We start from the raw sequence: 15,466 nt of genomic DNA, 5'->3' as shown, positions 1-15,466 counted from the left end.
GGCACTCTGTTCAATTTGAGCCATTAATACTTACAAAATAAACTGAGTCATCACGATCCATTGATTGGGGTGGCCAACCCTCCTCCGTTCTACCCTATTCTTGTCTCCAGCTCACCTTGATTTGCAACCAAATGAATTTGACTCTGCAATGTTACAAAAAACTACCTTGCTGTCTCAACAGATTCACTTCTCAGACAGAAGCTGCACTGCCCACATGCCTGTCCAAAGATTGCCATGAACTGCAGCCTGGTGGCCGAGTCAATACAAGATTCCATCAGACGTGACTGCTACAACCCTGTTCCTCATGCCCTTTTTTAAGACCTGCTCACAAAAAAACGAAGGGTGTAAGACCGCCTGACTGGATTCACAAATTGTACTGCGACCAGCCCTCCAAACCGAAAGACACTGGACATGTGAGGCAGGTCACCCCGTCTCCTGTTCTTGATCAACAAGAAGACTCTGCACCTGCTGCATAACCAACTGCTATCTTAACTGCTTACATCAGGGACAACCACTGCCTCCGCTTATACACTTTCATACATTTTTATGAGCGACAAACAGAATAGCAATATTCCTTGTACTGGATATCTATCAATTTGCCATTTGATTCTAAAGGAGGAGTGTCCATAGTCCAGATCTTGTTTGGCAGGCAAGAAAAATGCTGCAAACAGCTTGCACATGGGCATATCGTCCCCGGATGGGATAGTGTTGCCTCGCAGTTCCTAGCCACAAGCCCAGAGTTACCCCTGCCGAGCGAACAGCTTGTGCCAGCTGCAGTTCATCTTGGTCACACTACCCATCGTCGCATTTTTGAAGTTGGGAATTAGCAGCATCATTAATGGGTAACCCCCCAGCTAAAACTGATCAGAACGTTCATTCTAAACTCTCTTCCAGAGTAAGGTTTACCTGAAGTAGCACAGGACGCTTTTTTCGAGTGTGTAAGTGGTTCCTGCAACTGGCTGCCCAAAGAGTGGTCTGGATCTTGTTATACTGCCGATGATGTACCTGCCATCAACAATACAGGTCTTTCACCATCCAAATATGCAGATTTGTATACAGATGTGGTTCCAGAACCATCCAAAAAGATTTCTGCATATGGCGCTGCAATCATAATCATGAAGTGTGATAAAAAATGTCAAGCTAAAGTTATCAACGAGATGGACATTTTATTTTTGATAATCCAAAACCTACCATTCTCACATATCTGGCAACATTTTGTTTATTACATTTTACTCTATTTTTCTAATTTGGTTTGGAATTTTTATTATTTTGCCTCTTGACTGTTACTGTCTTGATACTGGAGCAGTCCTTCACCCATTGTCCTTAATTAAGCTGGTCTATGTGCAATAGCTAGCAGGGCGATGAGCTCAAGTTAATTTTGTGGATTTGAGGGTCCACTCTTACAAGGGTTGCAATAGTTCCTTGAGGTGGGTAGTCACCCACTCTAAATAAGTATCCAATTTCTTACAGAGATTCTTTAACATAATGTGAAAAACACAAAGGAAGTACTGAAACCAAAAGCAGCAAATAGGTACAAGTGGACAAAAAAATTACATCATCAACAAAGAAATGTATAAGCATTATTAATATCCTTTAATTATTGCTACAGCATATACATTAGTCATACAAAGCAGCAAAACCAGTGTTTCGTTACCGCCAGACTCCTCCCGGCCTATAAAAAAGTTGGTAGGGTAAATACTTTAACAGTTTTTACAAATCATATGTACACCAGGCCGTGATGGCCTATTCTCCTCTCTGCAGTCCTTAAACAGGTTAAGACAAAACAAATTCAGTTCCCCACAGTTGTATGTACTTAAAAATATTCATATGTACAGGTAGAAAGTATGCAAAGGGTTTATTGGCACAATATGCTGGAGGCCACCAGAGCCTTCCAGCAATAGGAAAGACACCACTTCCACAAATTGCAAGCATTAAACTTGCGTGAAAATAGAAACCTGGAGGAAATGAGCTGCATGCTACATTAGAAGGAAAGTAAGACCCAACTAGAAAATGTAAATGCACACTGCATTCCTTGCAGAGTTCTGACTCTGCGGGGAACGCATGGACCAGAGTCCGTGAGCCCCAAGCTGGGAGAGGTATACCAACAGGATGCCTGAATTCAGTTGAAGCCACTTTCCCCATTCAGAGACCTCCTTTCAAGGGAACGTTGAATGAAGCAATGTGCACACTAGGACTACAGCAGCAAAAGTTGACAGAGGAAGACCCAAGTACCATGTTCATAGGGTTAACTATCGCTCACGACGTAAACAAAATGATACCTGCGGCATTTATTTGAAAGATGAGCTGTTTGATTCTTAAGCCACCTGGCTGTCAGGGCAGGTCACTCTTTCTACAAACCCTTGTACAAGATTGCACTGTTTCCGGCAGCAGGAAAGGAGAAGAGAAAACAACCGTACCAAACAGACGCTTGCTACAAAGATCTATGGCTTGTGGTGACCTAATGTGCACCCATGTGCTTTTTCCCTTGCATGGAACTGCACCTGCATCATAGGGCACCTACATTAGGCATCTGTACCTCGCCCAATGGAGCAAACACTTGTCTGTGAAAATGTCTGTTATCGCTTTCATTCCCTATGATCATGCCTTGATGCAGTACTTTGTCGTACATGGGAATCTCTTTGTGAGTTAAAATATCAGAACTAGCTATAAATACCTCCTAAAGCACCTGAAATTATGTATTTTTTCTCTGCTTATTAGACAAACTTGCTTGTAAATTTGTGTGCACAAATGCCGGTTCTGTTCATGCTGTAAGTGCCTTTGCTCCTAAGGCAGGACAAAGGATAAAGGGTTCATCATCAACTGGCTATCATCTGAATGGCAATTGGTTAAGGAGATTTTCACCTCTATTCTCTAAAGCACATCTACCCTAGTAATAGACACTGTGTACACACTTCAAACCTATTCCACGTTAGGGAGAGAGTGTCTTTCAACTCTGAGCCACAGGTTCCATCATGCTCTTGCTAGACTTGGAGTAGTTTTCGTCTCTGAGCCACTAGCGCGGATTGATCCCAGACTACCAGAGAGTGTTTCCAACCCTAAATCATGGATGGTCATTGAGCCCTTGCTTGGTTTAGAATAGATTCTCTGAACCATGAGTGCGGATTGATCACAGACCAGCCGAGAGTGTTTTCATCCCTAGATCATGGATTGTCATTGAGCCCTTGCTTGGCTTAGAATAGCTTTCCTCTCTTGGTATCTGGAAAATTTCCAGAGCAAGGTTCAGAGGTAAAATACGGTTACCAGTCGCTAAATGCTCTGTGAATTCAGAGCAAACAGATTATCTCAGATACATTTTTTGTAAATAGTCATAGAACAACAAGAAGGCACCAAAAACACAACAACCCCACATTGTCGATGGTGCCAATGGGAGGCAATCAATCAACAAATCTCCAGTGCTGTGCATGTACCATTCATATATATGCCACAGCCTGTGTGGAGCTGGGGATGGGTGGCAGAAATCTTTCTAGATAGCAGTCACCTGCCACTCACAGAGCTCAGATAGTTTTGTGGATGCAGACATTGGACTATTTCAATTTTAAGATGTTCTGCAGATTGAGAACTTACATGTTTCATTTCGATCTGAAGGATTATTCAGTACAAGTAAACCGGTAAGTCACCGATAAGACCTCACCCGTAGAAGGAGTCGACGCTCACCACGTGGCTGCACTGGAAGGGACACAACTGCAATGTGCCATTAAGCTCTTTGAAGGGTACCAGAGAAGACAAACACAGATGCTTTAGGAGTCCATGCAACCAACATGTTGCACTAAATAACACAAAGGTTTGCACTAGCATTGTTGACAGATTTTAAAGTTGTTCAGTCTGATGCGGTCTGCTCTAAACCTTGGGAAGTTCACTAAGAAAAGACCTCAGTAGGGTTCATAAAAGTCGTATCATGAATACAAAAACAAAGATCCGAGAGTGCAGCAACTAAAAAACTTAGTGTGTGCGCACACACACTCAAAAGCACTTGGACAGAAACACACACCTAACAGCAAAAAAGAGGAAGAAAAAGCTAGAGGTACTGAGGCATTGCAGGCATGCAAGTCTTAGTAACCCACCCAAAAAGCTACAAGGTATCATACCCTGGAAATCCCTGATAAGAAAAGCAGCAGCATTTACTTGACTCTGATGGGGTGGTTCAACACGGGAGCAGAAACCAGGAGAGCTGGATTTCCTATGTACGAATTCAGGTAATCCCCCCCCCCCCCAACACTTGGGCAGCCATGGAAGACTGATGCCACAACAAGCTTCTCTGCTGCTGGCAGGCGCCACAACCACAGTTCCGGAACAAAGGCCATATTTGTATCTCCGCTACAACCGCCAGGCTTGCCACGGAAGACAGGCATTGTAGCACATTTGCTGTCCACCAATTAGTGTTACAATGTCACAACTAAAAAGTATGGTTTACCATCGACACGTTGCGACACTAAAAACGTTCTCCTTTGTCGATAGATGAATAAAAACAAACGAAAAAATAACAGGTTGGGCCTGGAAGATCGGTAGTATAAAGAGCTTGTTCCTCACAGCATTTGCTTCAGTGACACCAGAACTATCTTGACTATGAGAGTCACGTAGTAGAAACTTTATATAAAACCTGTTTCCCCTACGTCAGCAGATACCTCAATCATAACGGAAGACTAGCAACATAAAAAAACTTGTACCTCCCCCGCCAGAGGGTGGAACATAGGGTTCTGAAGCTCTTTCTATTCAGAGAGGATATTCATTGGGAAGCCAGTACCCGGGAATGTTTGTACACACATTGCCACTCATGCTCATTTAGGCATATGTGGATGTAAAAAGACATAGGTTTTTAAACTTAACGTTAAAATGAGCAACTTGATCCCCTTTTCGTGACAAGCCTTTTTTTTATTGCATATACCTTCCTACCTCCACTCTGCTCAGAGCCTTTCTTATGCCATGTAGGTGTATTTTCCGGAAGCCAGAAGTTCACTATTTCCATGTGGACATACCAGCAGATATCTTTACCATTGCCTTCATCTTCCTCGCTCCCATTCTAGTGCATGTGATGGCAGAAAAGGATAATGTTGCTTGCAAATGTACTTGCTGGCTAGTGAGAGCAAACCATTTCCAGTTCAAAAGTCTCACTAAGTGAAGTGACCACCACACTCTGCTGCACTAAAAGACCTCGCCACCTTGTTGGACCCAGTCATTAGTGGCCACTGATGCAAGCCCCTTTTTGGAGCAGCGCTTCCTGACAAGAAACCTTCATTCTCACAGATGTGCACTCTGTACCAGAAAACCCGCCCCTACCATCCAAAGAAACTTCACAAGTTGGTCATGTGAGAAGTGTTTATAAAAATTCACAGGAACTTGTATACAATTTTTGCACATTTCACTTTAAACTATCTCAGTCTCCTGGCTTCCTCTCTTTATCTGAAGGAATGCCATTGCTGTACACTTCACTTCCTCATTCATAAGGCAAAACCAACCTGGTAATGCGACTCCCACTTCTTTGATGGCAGAGATGAAATGTTGTCCACCTTGGTGGTTGAGCAGGCCATATATGAAACTATATCAACCTGGGTGGTTGAGCAGGCAATTCTTGGAATCATATCAACCTTGCCGGTTGAGCAGCAGGCCATACTCTAGCAGTTCCTTGGGTGCCCAAGGCTTGAAGTCCCAGGGGGGAGATGGTGCACAGCTCTAGAAGAAGGGCCATTTTAGCACACCACCGACAGAAGGGAATGGCCGGCAGGGTGGCAGCTGTAAGTCCCAGGTCTTTGCATAGGGCAGTGATAAGTGACAGAGAATGAAGGCACCAAAACGTTCATGAAGTAAACTATACACATTTGTTTGCCACCGGGTACTCCAAGCTGCTGGTTCAAACCGTAGCTAGAGGTAGATGTGGCTTGAAAATAATAGGTCTATCCTGGTCCGAGTCGAACTCACTAACATACCATTTGACTTGGCACCAAGTAGTTTCACTTGCAAATGGAGGAAACAAGTGAAGTTGCTAATAACCCACAAAGATGATCCCTCATACCACTTCAATGACTTGAAGGAGAGTGTGGGGAAAAATCTATCTCGCCTCTCTCTAGTATCTGGTCTATGGATCAAAACCCAAAGTTCACAGGTTTTAGAATTTAAAATCAACTGTTTCAGCGAAAAAACCTACTTATTTACACACCCAGAATCTGTAAAGTGAGCAGCTGGATTCCATGCCTCTGCAGGGCGCAGTACAACACTAGTGGGAAACCCACAGAAATCCTAATGTGAAAGGACGTTGAAGTGTGTTTCAGAACCTAGATCTTGTATATCCACTATCCTCCAAAGGGTCTCGGAGGTTGGAGCCAAGAGATGTGGTATCAGATATAACTGAAGACTGCAATTAAGACATGAGCTTATTATTCACACTTTGACAATATCAACAGTACCCCTTATGGCATGTGATCATATATTTCCTGTCATTTTGTGCCAAATATTTTTTTCCATGAACCAAACCATTACAAATCAGACAATGTGGACTGTCAGAGGTGTCCCTGACACTGCATGTCTTATTCCATAATTACATCTTTTCCCCATATTGTTACATGCCCCCCCCCCCACCTCCAGACACGAATACCTTGATGGAATGTTTCTTCAGTCACAAGACTCACCAGAAGGCATTATTAAAAAGAAATAGGTCTACAGATGGAATGCCTCTACTGTGAGTGGAAATTAGAGAGAAATTCACTCTGCTTCCATATGATGTACCTCATTACACCCATCACAAAGACCCTAGTGAGACCCAATGGCCCGCAGGACAGGAACGGTCCTATTCCGGGCTTCTGGGTAGTCATACATCTGTACAGCCTGCGAGTAGCGTGCCTTCTCATCGTACCACTGACATAGCACCGGAGCACATTCGGCACACATCCAAGATGCTCCAATCAAAGTTTTCTTCCACGTGCGTGAATTTTTCCACAGAAGAGTCATGCCCTCGTTACCAGTTAACAACCACAGAAGACCCCTTCTTTTTTAATGCAGTTGATTGACCAACATAATGTCCTCTGGAACCAGCAATGATACACCCATGTGTTTAGGTAAGCAAAAATGAACTTTAAACTAGGAATTGTCTTTTCCTCTCTTTGTTTAGGTCCAATGTCTTGTGCAAATAGAAAAAAATGAAATATTACAAGGAATATATGGTGAATAAATGAATGTATGGAGCACCCACATTATTTGGAACAAAGAAGTGCTGCTTGTCACGGAGTAGCAAACGCACCGTGACCTGAGAAGGGTTCTTGAAATGTACCGGCCAACATGAGATACAAAAAAATACGAGTCTTGGTACCAAGGACAGTCTCGGAGGTCTAAAGGTTCTCCCCGGGCTGGTATTGCGGCTCTGTTGCTGTGAAATAGTCCTCCAGGAAAGCCTGCAGATACTCAAAAGTGGGTCTCTCCTCTGGGTCCTTCCTCCAGCACTGGCACATAAGATCGTGCAGGGATTCTGGGCAGTCAGGTGGGCAAGGCATCCGGTAACCACGCTCAACCTGATCCAGGACTTCTCGGTTCACCATACCTGCAACCCAAACATAAGAGAATCTTAGAAGCGGAGGACAACAGCATTAACAGGCTACAGCACGAACCCATGGCAACCAGATATACACAGATAAACAATAAGTCAGCACATCCAGGTCTAGCTGCAACTCTCATTGCATAACACCCACTGAACGAAAAAACAATGCCACATGGTCATCCTTTGTCACCTACTCTGAAGAAGAAATAGGGAAACTGCTCAGCACCGTTAAAACATCCGATCACCTTGATGAAGCAAAGCTTCGCATATTTTGCGGCTTGCCGAAATCAAGAACCTTGTTTATGTGTAATAAGGTAACAAAAGTGTATGTTTTACTAACATTTATTTTGTTTAGGCAAAGTTCCCGAAGCTTGCCTATGTGTATTTCTAATGAATTAATCCGTGTCCCTAAAAATGGCCGCCGCTTGTATTTTAGTTACTGCGCATGCGTCAGCCACACTCACGTGTCCTGACGCGTCTGCAGAAGTGGAGGGAAAGTTATGCGCATGCGTAATTCATAGCTGTGCTTATCATGTGGTACTGCTCGTGCCACTGCTCTTGTGTCCGTATCAATGTAGCTAACATTTAGATGCAATAAGTTTATTTCTTGATGATGAGTTAAAAGTACAAACCCTGTGATGTGTTTTCATAATGACATTATTATGTATTAATTTGTTTTCGCTTACTTTTCATGTACCGCGGGAAATGGGGGTCTGAGTGAGAGGAGAGCCATATTGGAGGTCCCTTCTGCGCCTGTGCGACATTCGGCAGCACGAGGGACCTTGGCTGATGGAACATAGCCAGTTGGCAGTGATGGGCGAGATGCTCCTGAGAAAGTCACCTCTGCCCTGCGAGAACAGCGAATGTGGCTCCTCATATGATACATTGTTAAATTGTCATTGTGTTTCTGCACAGTTTCTCCTGGGAACCCCAAACCTGCAAGGCGGTACCCAAATATGTTAATGAAGGCTTCAAATCGTGTATTGTGATTGGTGTGTTACCCAAACCCTACCTTAGGACCAATCGAAATTGAGGGATTCTGACACTTTGCAACATTGGGGGGTGGTACACTGTCCCCAAACTGTATATCTACCCTGGGTTCACCTAGTGAACCGTCCGACTTGTCTGGTTTAGCTGACCTGTCACTGACCCAACGCACTCAATAGGTGACTGAAGATACAGAGCGCTGCGGAGCACTCTGTCCGAATTTGACTATAGACTAAGGTTCTACTGAACCTTAAAGTGCTGGCAAAGCACTTAGCTGGGAGTTCGCTGACCCAATCGGGGTCTTGATCGATAGCTGCAGAGCGGGTGGAGCGCAGGCGTTGCTTCCGAACTGTGGGTTCCGGTCCTGTCCTGAAGAAGGTCCTGTCCTGAGGGTTTGCTGTCCTGTCCTGAGGGTCCTGTCCTGATTCCTATTCCAAGGGTATCCTGTCCTGTCCTGGGTGTCCATTCTGCACCTGCTGTCCTTTGAGGGGTATCCTTCCTTGAGGGTTTCCTGTCCTTAACTGACCCGTGGCCAGGGTTTGGTTTCCACACCTTTCTAGGTAAATATTGCTCTGAACCTCTTGAAATTCTTGCACCTTCTGAATTTCTAACTTTTGCTTTAATAAAGTTCAACATTGCATATGTTATATTTTCCATGCCTTTCCGCAACTATTGAAAGTCATTTATATTTTTCCATAAAGTTTATTCCTATGTCTTCTCATTTGTTAGAAATTATATTTTGCATAGCAGTGTGTCATTTCCTGATATGGTCTAGAACTTCGTTGCCTAGATTGTTCAAAGGCCCCTTCACCTTAAGTGAAGCGTGTTATTCATTATAAACTCTCCTATAGTCACTCACACTTAGGTATCCCTGTTTAGATAATACTGACTTGCATAGTATCTTTTCTCGTTACATTTTATTAGTACCTTGATGATTACTCTGTCATTATTTCTTTCTGCCTATGTGATTTACGTTATCTTGGTTATTGATTGCCTTGTTTTATTGTACCTCATGCAAGAAAATATTGAATTTAGATAAACATTTTAAAACTTCCAGTTGTCCGTGGTCATTTAAACAGTATTTGAATGTTATTGTTTGGGTTTGTATTTTGCTGCCTTTCTTTTACAGCTAGCTCCCTGATTCATTGTGGTCATTAGGCACCCACATCGGTGGATGGTAAGTCGGGTGCACCGAAATTTGGTAGCAGGGAACACACACACATCAACCTGGTAGAGCTCGTGAAGTCACCCGATCGATGTATATGGTGATTTGGAAAGTATATGGGCCCTGAAGCCGGAAACGGCGAAAACTATTGGCCGGGTGGCCTTGCGCTCTATCAGTTTTCTGGTAGCTAGAGGATGGTTAGGGACTAGTTGAGAGTAAGGCAGGGATTAGTTGGACTAGTTAAGTCGGAAGCTGCTATTATATTAATGCTGCTATAAGAGCGGCTGTTCTGAGGGAACTGATCACTCTCTTGTGAATACGCTGCTGAAACTCATGAATTTTTGTATTGTTATTATTCTTGTTCTTATATTGTTATATGTACTAATCCATGCATTTGTAAATCGAATTGTTAAGTGTTGTCCGAACTCCCCGGGGAATTGAAAGGGCAAGTGGTGAATAGAATCCATTGTCCTGAGGTCACAGGTTCGAGGAAAGTTAGGTGCAGGTTAGGATAACCGGGAAGCACTAACTAGGGTTTTCTGAATACATGTGTGAATAAATGACAGTAACGGGGTTCATTGGCAAAATTCCCATAGTGGCGTAACCTAGTAAGGGTCACATCGGAAGAGTAGCAGGTTCCTCGGAGCTAGCGTGAAAGCAGAGGGGTCCGCTGAGAAACCTTAAACTCGGAATATATCCCGGAAAGAAGTGGATGAGTTTAGGGGAATAACAGGTTCACCGATGCTAGAGTGAAGGGTAGGCGGAAGAGATCTGCCCGCAGCGAGTGAAAAGTAAATGGAAGTAGTTTACTTGCAGTAAAAGAATTATTTCTCTGTCTAGACACTTGAGCACTGTGGCGAATGTGTATTTGTTGTAAAATAACCAAGCACTGAGCACTTTAAAAGAAAGAAAGTTTCCGTTACCTTGTGAAGGGAGGGAGTCAGTCGCGAAGCGCCTCTGACGTCACTCTGTGCCGCGCTGGGATTGGTAGAAGCAGCGGGCGGGTAGCGGAGCTGAAATTGTAAAGGAGGGGTGAGCGCCGGAGCGTGGGAACTGTCTCACGAAGGGGTCGCGCACCTATTGGCGGAGCTTATTTTGTGTCGCGCACCCATTGGTTGCACGAATTTCTGAAGCGCGTTCTGATTGGAGGTAGTTTGTAAACAAAGTTAGCGCAGAAGTCGTATGTGGCACTCGCAGACTACAGAGACTCGACCTGATCCAATGCATCTAGGGTTTGAAAGGGATCAGTGGAAGGCTAACAGATACGATATTATGTACGGAACCAAGAGAAAAATGTCCCTTGTAAGTAAGGTGAAAAATTATTTTAAAACGGACAAACCGATTAAATCTAGAGAAGGTGTTCTTGTCCCAGCACCCAATACTCCCGCCTCATTCATGATGTTTGACCGAGGGTACAATACCTGTGTGTGGCTGGAGAATTGGGTGAAGTACACAAAAGATGACGGAGTATTGGCTTTTCCGTTAGATGGTACTTTCAATGGTAGGATCTTATTTAATTTAAGAACCCGAATGAATGAACTGCATCCCAGACCAAGACTAACGCAGTATGAGGCATTAGAGGAATGGGAGATTGAGGCTTTTGAAAGAGAAAGACCCCGAATGGACAAGGGTTTGACCAAGTGGTACCCCAGGCAGAAACAGGAATCCAGGGATAAAAGGATGAAACAGTGGAGACAGAGCATGATTGTTGAGGGTCTGTTTCCCATGATGCCGGCATGTCATAACATTGGAGCGGGTGAAAAAAGTACTGAAAAAAGTAAGCATTGGGGGGCCCTGGGGGATTCAGATGATGACCTAATAGATGACATCTGTACCAGAAGTCCGCCACCTTACAATGAGGGAACCCGACCTTCCAGTGTAGGAGATGTTCCCCGACGTCACTTCCTAAAAGAAGAAGACAGGTCCCTGGGACTGGGAGGGGGTGGTCAAGTATTGCCCTATCCTGAAAAACCCGAACTGACGGAAACAAGGGATATATATCCCAAAGTGCCCGCAAGTCAGGAAGAAAAATATTCACGTACGAAATTTTTTTTTCCCAGAACCTTGTATGAAAGCGAAGAGAAACCCTCGAATTCAGGACTGCCTTTTGTTCAACCTCCATATGGGGAAGAGCGCAGGTCCTTTAATACTGGAACTTTATTCCCGAAACCAAATTATGGGGGAGGACCAAGTGAAACGCATCCTACAGCCCCGAGTTTTACTCCTCCATTGACCCCCCAGATATTACATGACACAACTCTAAGAAGGGTACTAGTGGAAAAGGAGCAAGAGGCTCTAGCTAGACAAAGAACAGAAATAATTCAGAAAATTTCTCAGTTAAATACCAGTCCTGAGGCATTGACTATTCCAGTAACTATTGGACCGGTGGTCCCGTTATACGGAAATGGTCAGGGAAATCCGATTACTCCAGTTATGACCCCAGTCATGGCAACCCCGAGACAGGAACCGATCATTATAGATGATCAGTCCAGTGAGTGCGAGTCTGAAGTTGCGTTTTTGGAATTGCCAAACAAACAGACTGGAAAGGGAACACAGCAGAGGTATAACCCTTTTAATACAAAAGAAATTAAATTAGAGACAGCAACAGGTACTAGGAATGTCTCTCTGGTAACTCCGGATGAAATTGAGAGTTGGAGTCGTGAATTAGAGAAGCAGACTCCGCAAACAAAGCCTTTAGATCTCTACAAGCTGAGGGTCGAAATAGAAGAATTAATGGCAGGAAATGTGGGGTTGGATCGATTGAATACCTACTCTGAAGAAGAATTGTCGTTCATATGTAAAAGCTTTACAAGGAACACCAGAGTGCTCCATGAAAAACTGACCGAAACAGCAGTTAGTATGGGGGTAGATATCTCAAAATCCAAGCCCTTACAGAAACCGTACAGAGCAGACTTCTCAGACAAAGATATAGAACACCTGAATGTGGCAGGGAAGAAGTTGCAGATTAAAGAATTAATGGGGGTACTGCAGAAATGGGGAGATGTGGAAAGATGGAGAAGCAGGTGGGCGAAAAAGAGGGAAGAGGTTCGCTCCCGACAAGTGACTCCCGAGTTTGCTTTAAGAGAGGTAGAAAAACCTGAGCAGCTATGCCCCATGCGCGAAGTTCCAGGAGGGAAATATGTGCATGTTCCCTGGTCTAGGCAGGATATTGTGTCCTTCACGAACGATTTTCCAAAATTACGAGAGAAACCAGTTGACTGGTACAGGCAGGTGGAAAGGTTCGTGAAGGTACAGAAATGTCTGTGGAAAGACCTGGATGGGTTTTTCGACATTGTGGTTCCAGTAGATTTATGGACCCAGTGTAAAATAGCCATAGATTGGCCCAGTGAAGAGTATCCCAGAAACAAGGAAACAGGGGAGCCATCAAAGGATGTCATGCGAAAATATGAGCAGGTAATTCAGCACTTGAAAGAAAAGGTGCCCGCAAAGGAAACTGATTGGACAAAAATAGATAGAACAACACAAGAAAGGGACGAGACAGTGCACTCCTTCTATGAGAGGTTATTGCAGGTATTTAAAACATACAGTGGTATTGACAACATCGACCTGAAAGATATGACGCACTTTATTTACAGGTTTGTAAATGGTTTAAGACCTGAAATTTGTCAGTGGATAAAAGACAATAAAATCTGTTGGCATACTAAGAAAATGGATGAGGTCCTGCGGTACGCTAAGTACTGCGAGGACGAGATGGCAGAAAAGAAAAAGGCCCTTAAGGAGAAGGTTATGTGGGCTCAGGTGAAGCTCGCAGAACAACAGGAAAAACAATTGAGTAACATGGTTAAAAATGCTGAGAACAAAAGTCCTGGGGGAGGGGGTGGAGGAAAGCCCCGGCCCAAATTTAGCAGGGAAGAGGCCATGAAAAAATTTCCCTGCCATCAGTGCGGCGAAATTGGACACTGGCGAAACGAGTGTCCCCAATTAGTCGATGTTAATGAGAAAACTCCTGATTTAACTCCACAGACGCAGAAAGAAAGACCAAGAAAGACTCAACCCCAGGTAAAAACAGTTCAGGTGCCTCGAGCACCCAAGCAGGTATACAGGGGAAGACAGGCAGAAAATGAAGAGATAGAGGTTTGGGAAAGCGGGGAGAACAGAAATACAGCAACTTCGCAGTATCTGCTGAATGATACCTTCCTTTGTAATGATCAGGACTGACGGGGCCTGAGAGGGGAGGACGAGGAGTGCGTACTTGGCGCTTCCTTGCCGGTAGACCAGTCTGGACCATATATTGAAGGAAAGGTTGACGGAAATGATGTCACCTTTCTGTTGGACACTGGCGCTACCCGTTCTACTGTAAGAACAGTGGACGTTCCAAACCTACCCCTCTCGGGAGAAAATATCCAAGTAGTAGGTGTATCTAATCAATTGATTAGTACTCCTGTTACCGAACCAATGGAGATTTCAATTGGAAATTTTAAACAGATGCATAGATTTGTCGTCTGTGACACCAGTCCAGTAAATCTACTGGGACGTGATTTGCTGTGCAAAATGAACTGTACCATCTTTTGCACACCAAAAGGTGTTGAAATACAGACCCCAGATGAAGACGGCATTTATAAATTATTGTTGCTTAGACCTGACTCAGAAATTAAAGGATTGACCCTGCAGGACTTGCCCCAAGAACTACAGGAAGCCGTAAAGCCAGAGGTGTGGGATTTCACTGGAAAGGATGTGGGGTTGATGAAAGATGTGGACCCCATACAAATAGCCATCAAGGACAATGCAGTATATCCTAACACTAGGCCCTACCGAATGAATGCTGAGGTGAAAGCAGGTGTCACTCTGGAAATACAAAAATTATTGGAAGGAAACATCATACAGGAAGTGATGAGCAGCCCATGCAACTCACCGATTATGGGCATCAAAAAGCCTAGTGGCAAGTATAGGGTAGTGCAGGACCTGAGAAAGGTTAACAAAATTGTAGTTCCTTGCTGCCCTATTGTCCCAAACCCTGCAGTGATATTATACCAGATTCCTTGGGATGCTGAATGGTTCACTGTGATTGATTTGTGTCATGCCTTCTTTTCGATACCCCTGCACCCCGACAGCAAATTTCTTTTCTCATTTGCTTTTGAGGGTCACGTATATTGTTGGAACAGGGTCCCTCAGGGGTATACAGAGAGCCCCTCTATCTTTAATCAGATCTTGAAAAAATGTCTAGAGACTTTGATCTTACCTGGGAACTCTGTGTTAGTGCAGTACATAGACGACCTTCTACTGGCGTCTAAAAGTCACCGGGACTGTGTGGTTGACACCATTGCCCTCCTAAATCATCTGTGTGAGAAAGGGCATAAAGTAGCCCCTGACAAACTACAGTTCTGTGCGAAATCTGTAAAATATCTGGGACACCAAATAGAAAAGGGTGTCAGAAAAGTCACATCAGAAAGAGTGAGAATAATTCAAAAAATGCAGTTGCCCCGTACTCAAAAAGATGTCAGAATGTTCCTGGGTGTATTAGGGTACTGCAGGCAGTGGATTCTGGGATTTGCAGCCTTAGCCAGGCCCTTGATAAAAATGACCACGAGAGGAATGCCAGATGTTGTACAGTGGGACGATGAAAGTCTAATGGCTTTCACAAGATTGAAGAACTGTCTGTGTACCGCCCCTGCGTTGGGAATGCCAGATTATTCCAAAGAGTTTGCCCTTTTCTGTGACACTCGCGATAATTGCGCATTGTCTGTCCTGACTCAAGAACATGGCACGACCAGAAGGCCTGTGGCTTATTTCTCTGCCACACTGGACCCAGT

General features: G+C 44.1%; 1 protein-coding gene across 2 annotated transcripts in view; it reads right to left on the bottom strand.

Annotated features, from left to right (window-relative positions):
* Positions 1–1,572: 1,572 nt before the first annotated feature.
* Positions 1,573–15,466, bottom strand: part of SRC (SRC proto-oncogene, non-receptor tyrosine kinase) — a 288,579-nt gene continuing 274,685 nt past the window's right edge. The window contains exon 13 of one of the 2 annotated variants that reach the window (XM_078652109.1): positions 1,573–7,546. In XM_078652109.1, coding sequence (XP_078508235.1) covers positions 7,338–7,546 — 209 coding nt within the window. In that variant the 3' untranslated portion in view covers positions 1,573–7,337. The remainder of the gene's footprint in view (positions 7,547–15,466) is intronic. The other variant, XM_078652110.1, reaches the window with a different exon arrangement.

This window comes from Lissotriton helveticus, chromosome 7, assembly GCF_964261635.1.
Source record: "Lissotriton helveticus chromosome 7, aLisHel1.1, whole genome shotgun sequence".
NCBI classification, from domain to species: Eukaryota; Metazoa; Chordata; class Amphibia; order Caudata; family Salamandridae; genus Lissotriton; species Lissotriton helveticus.
The sequence above is the reverse complement of the archived record's forward strand: the minus strand, read 5'-3'. Positions and strand labels throughout refer to the sequence as shown.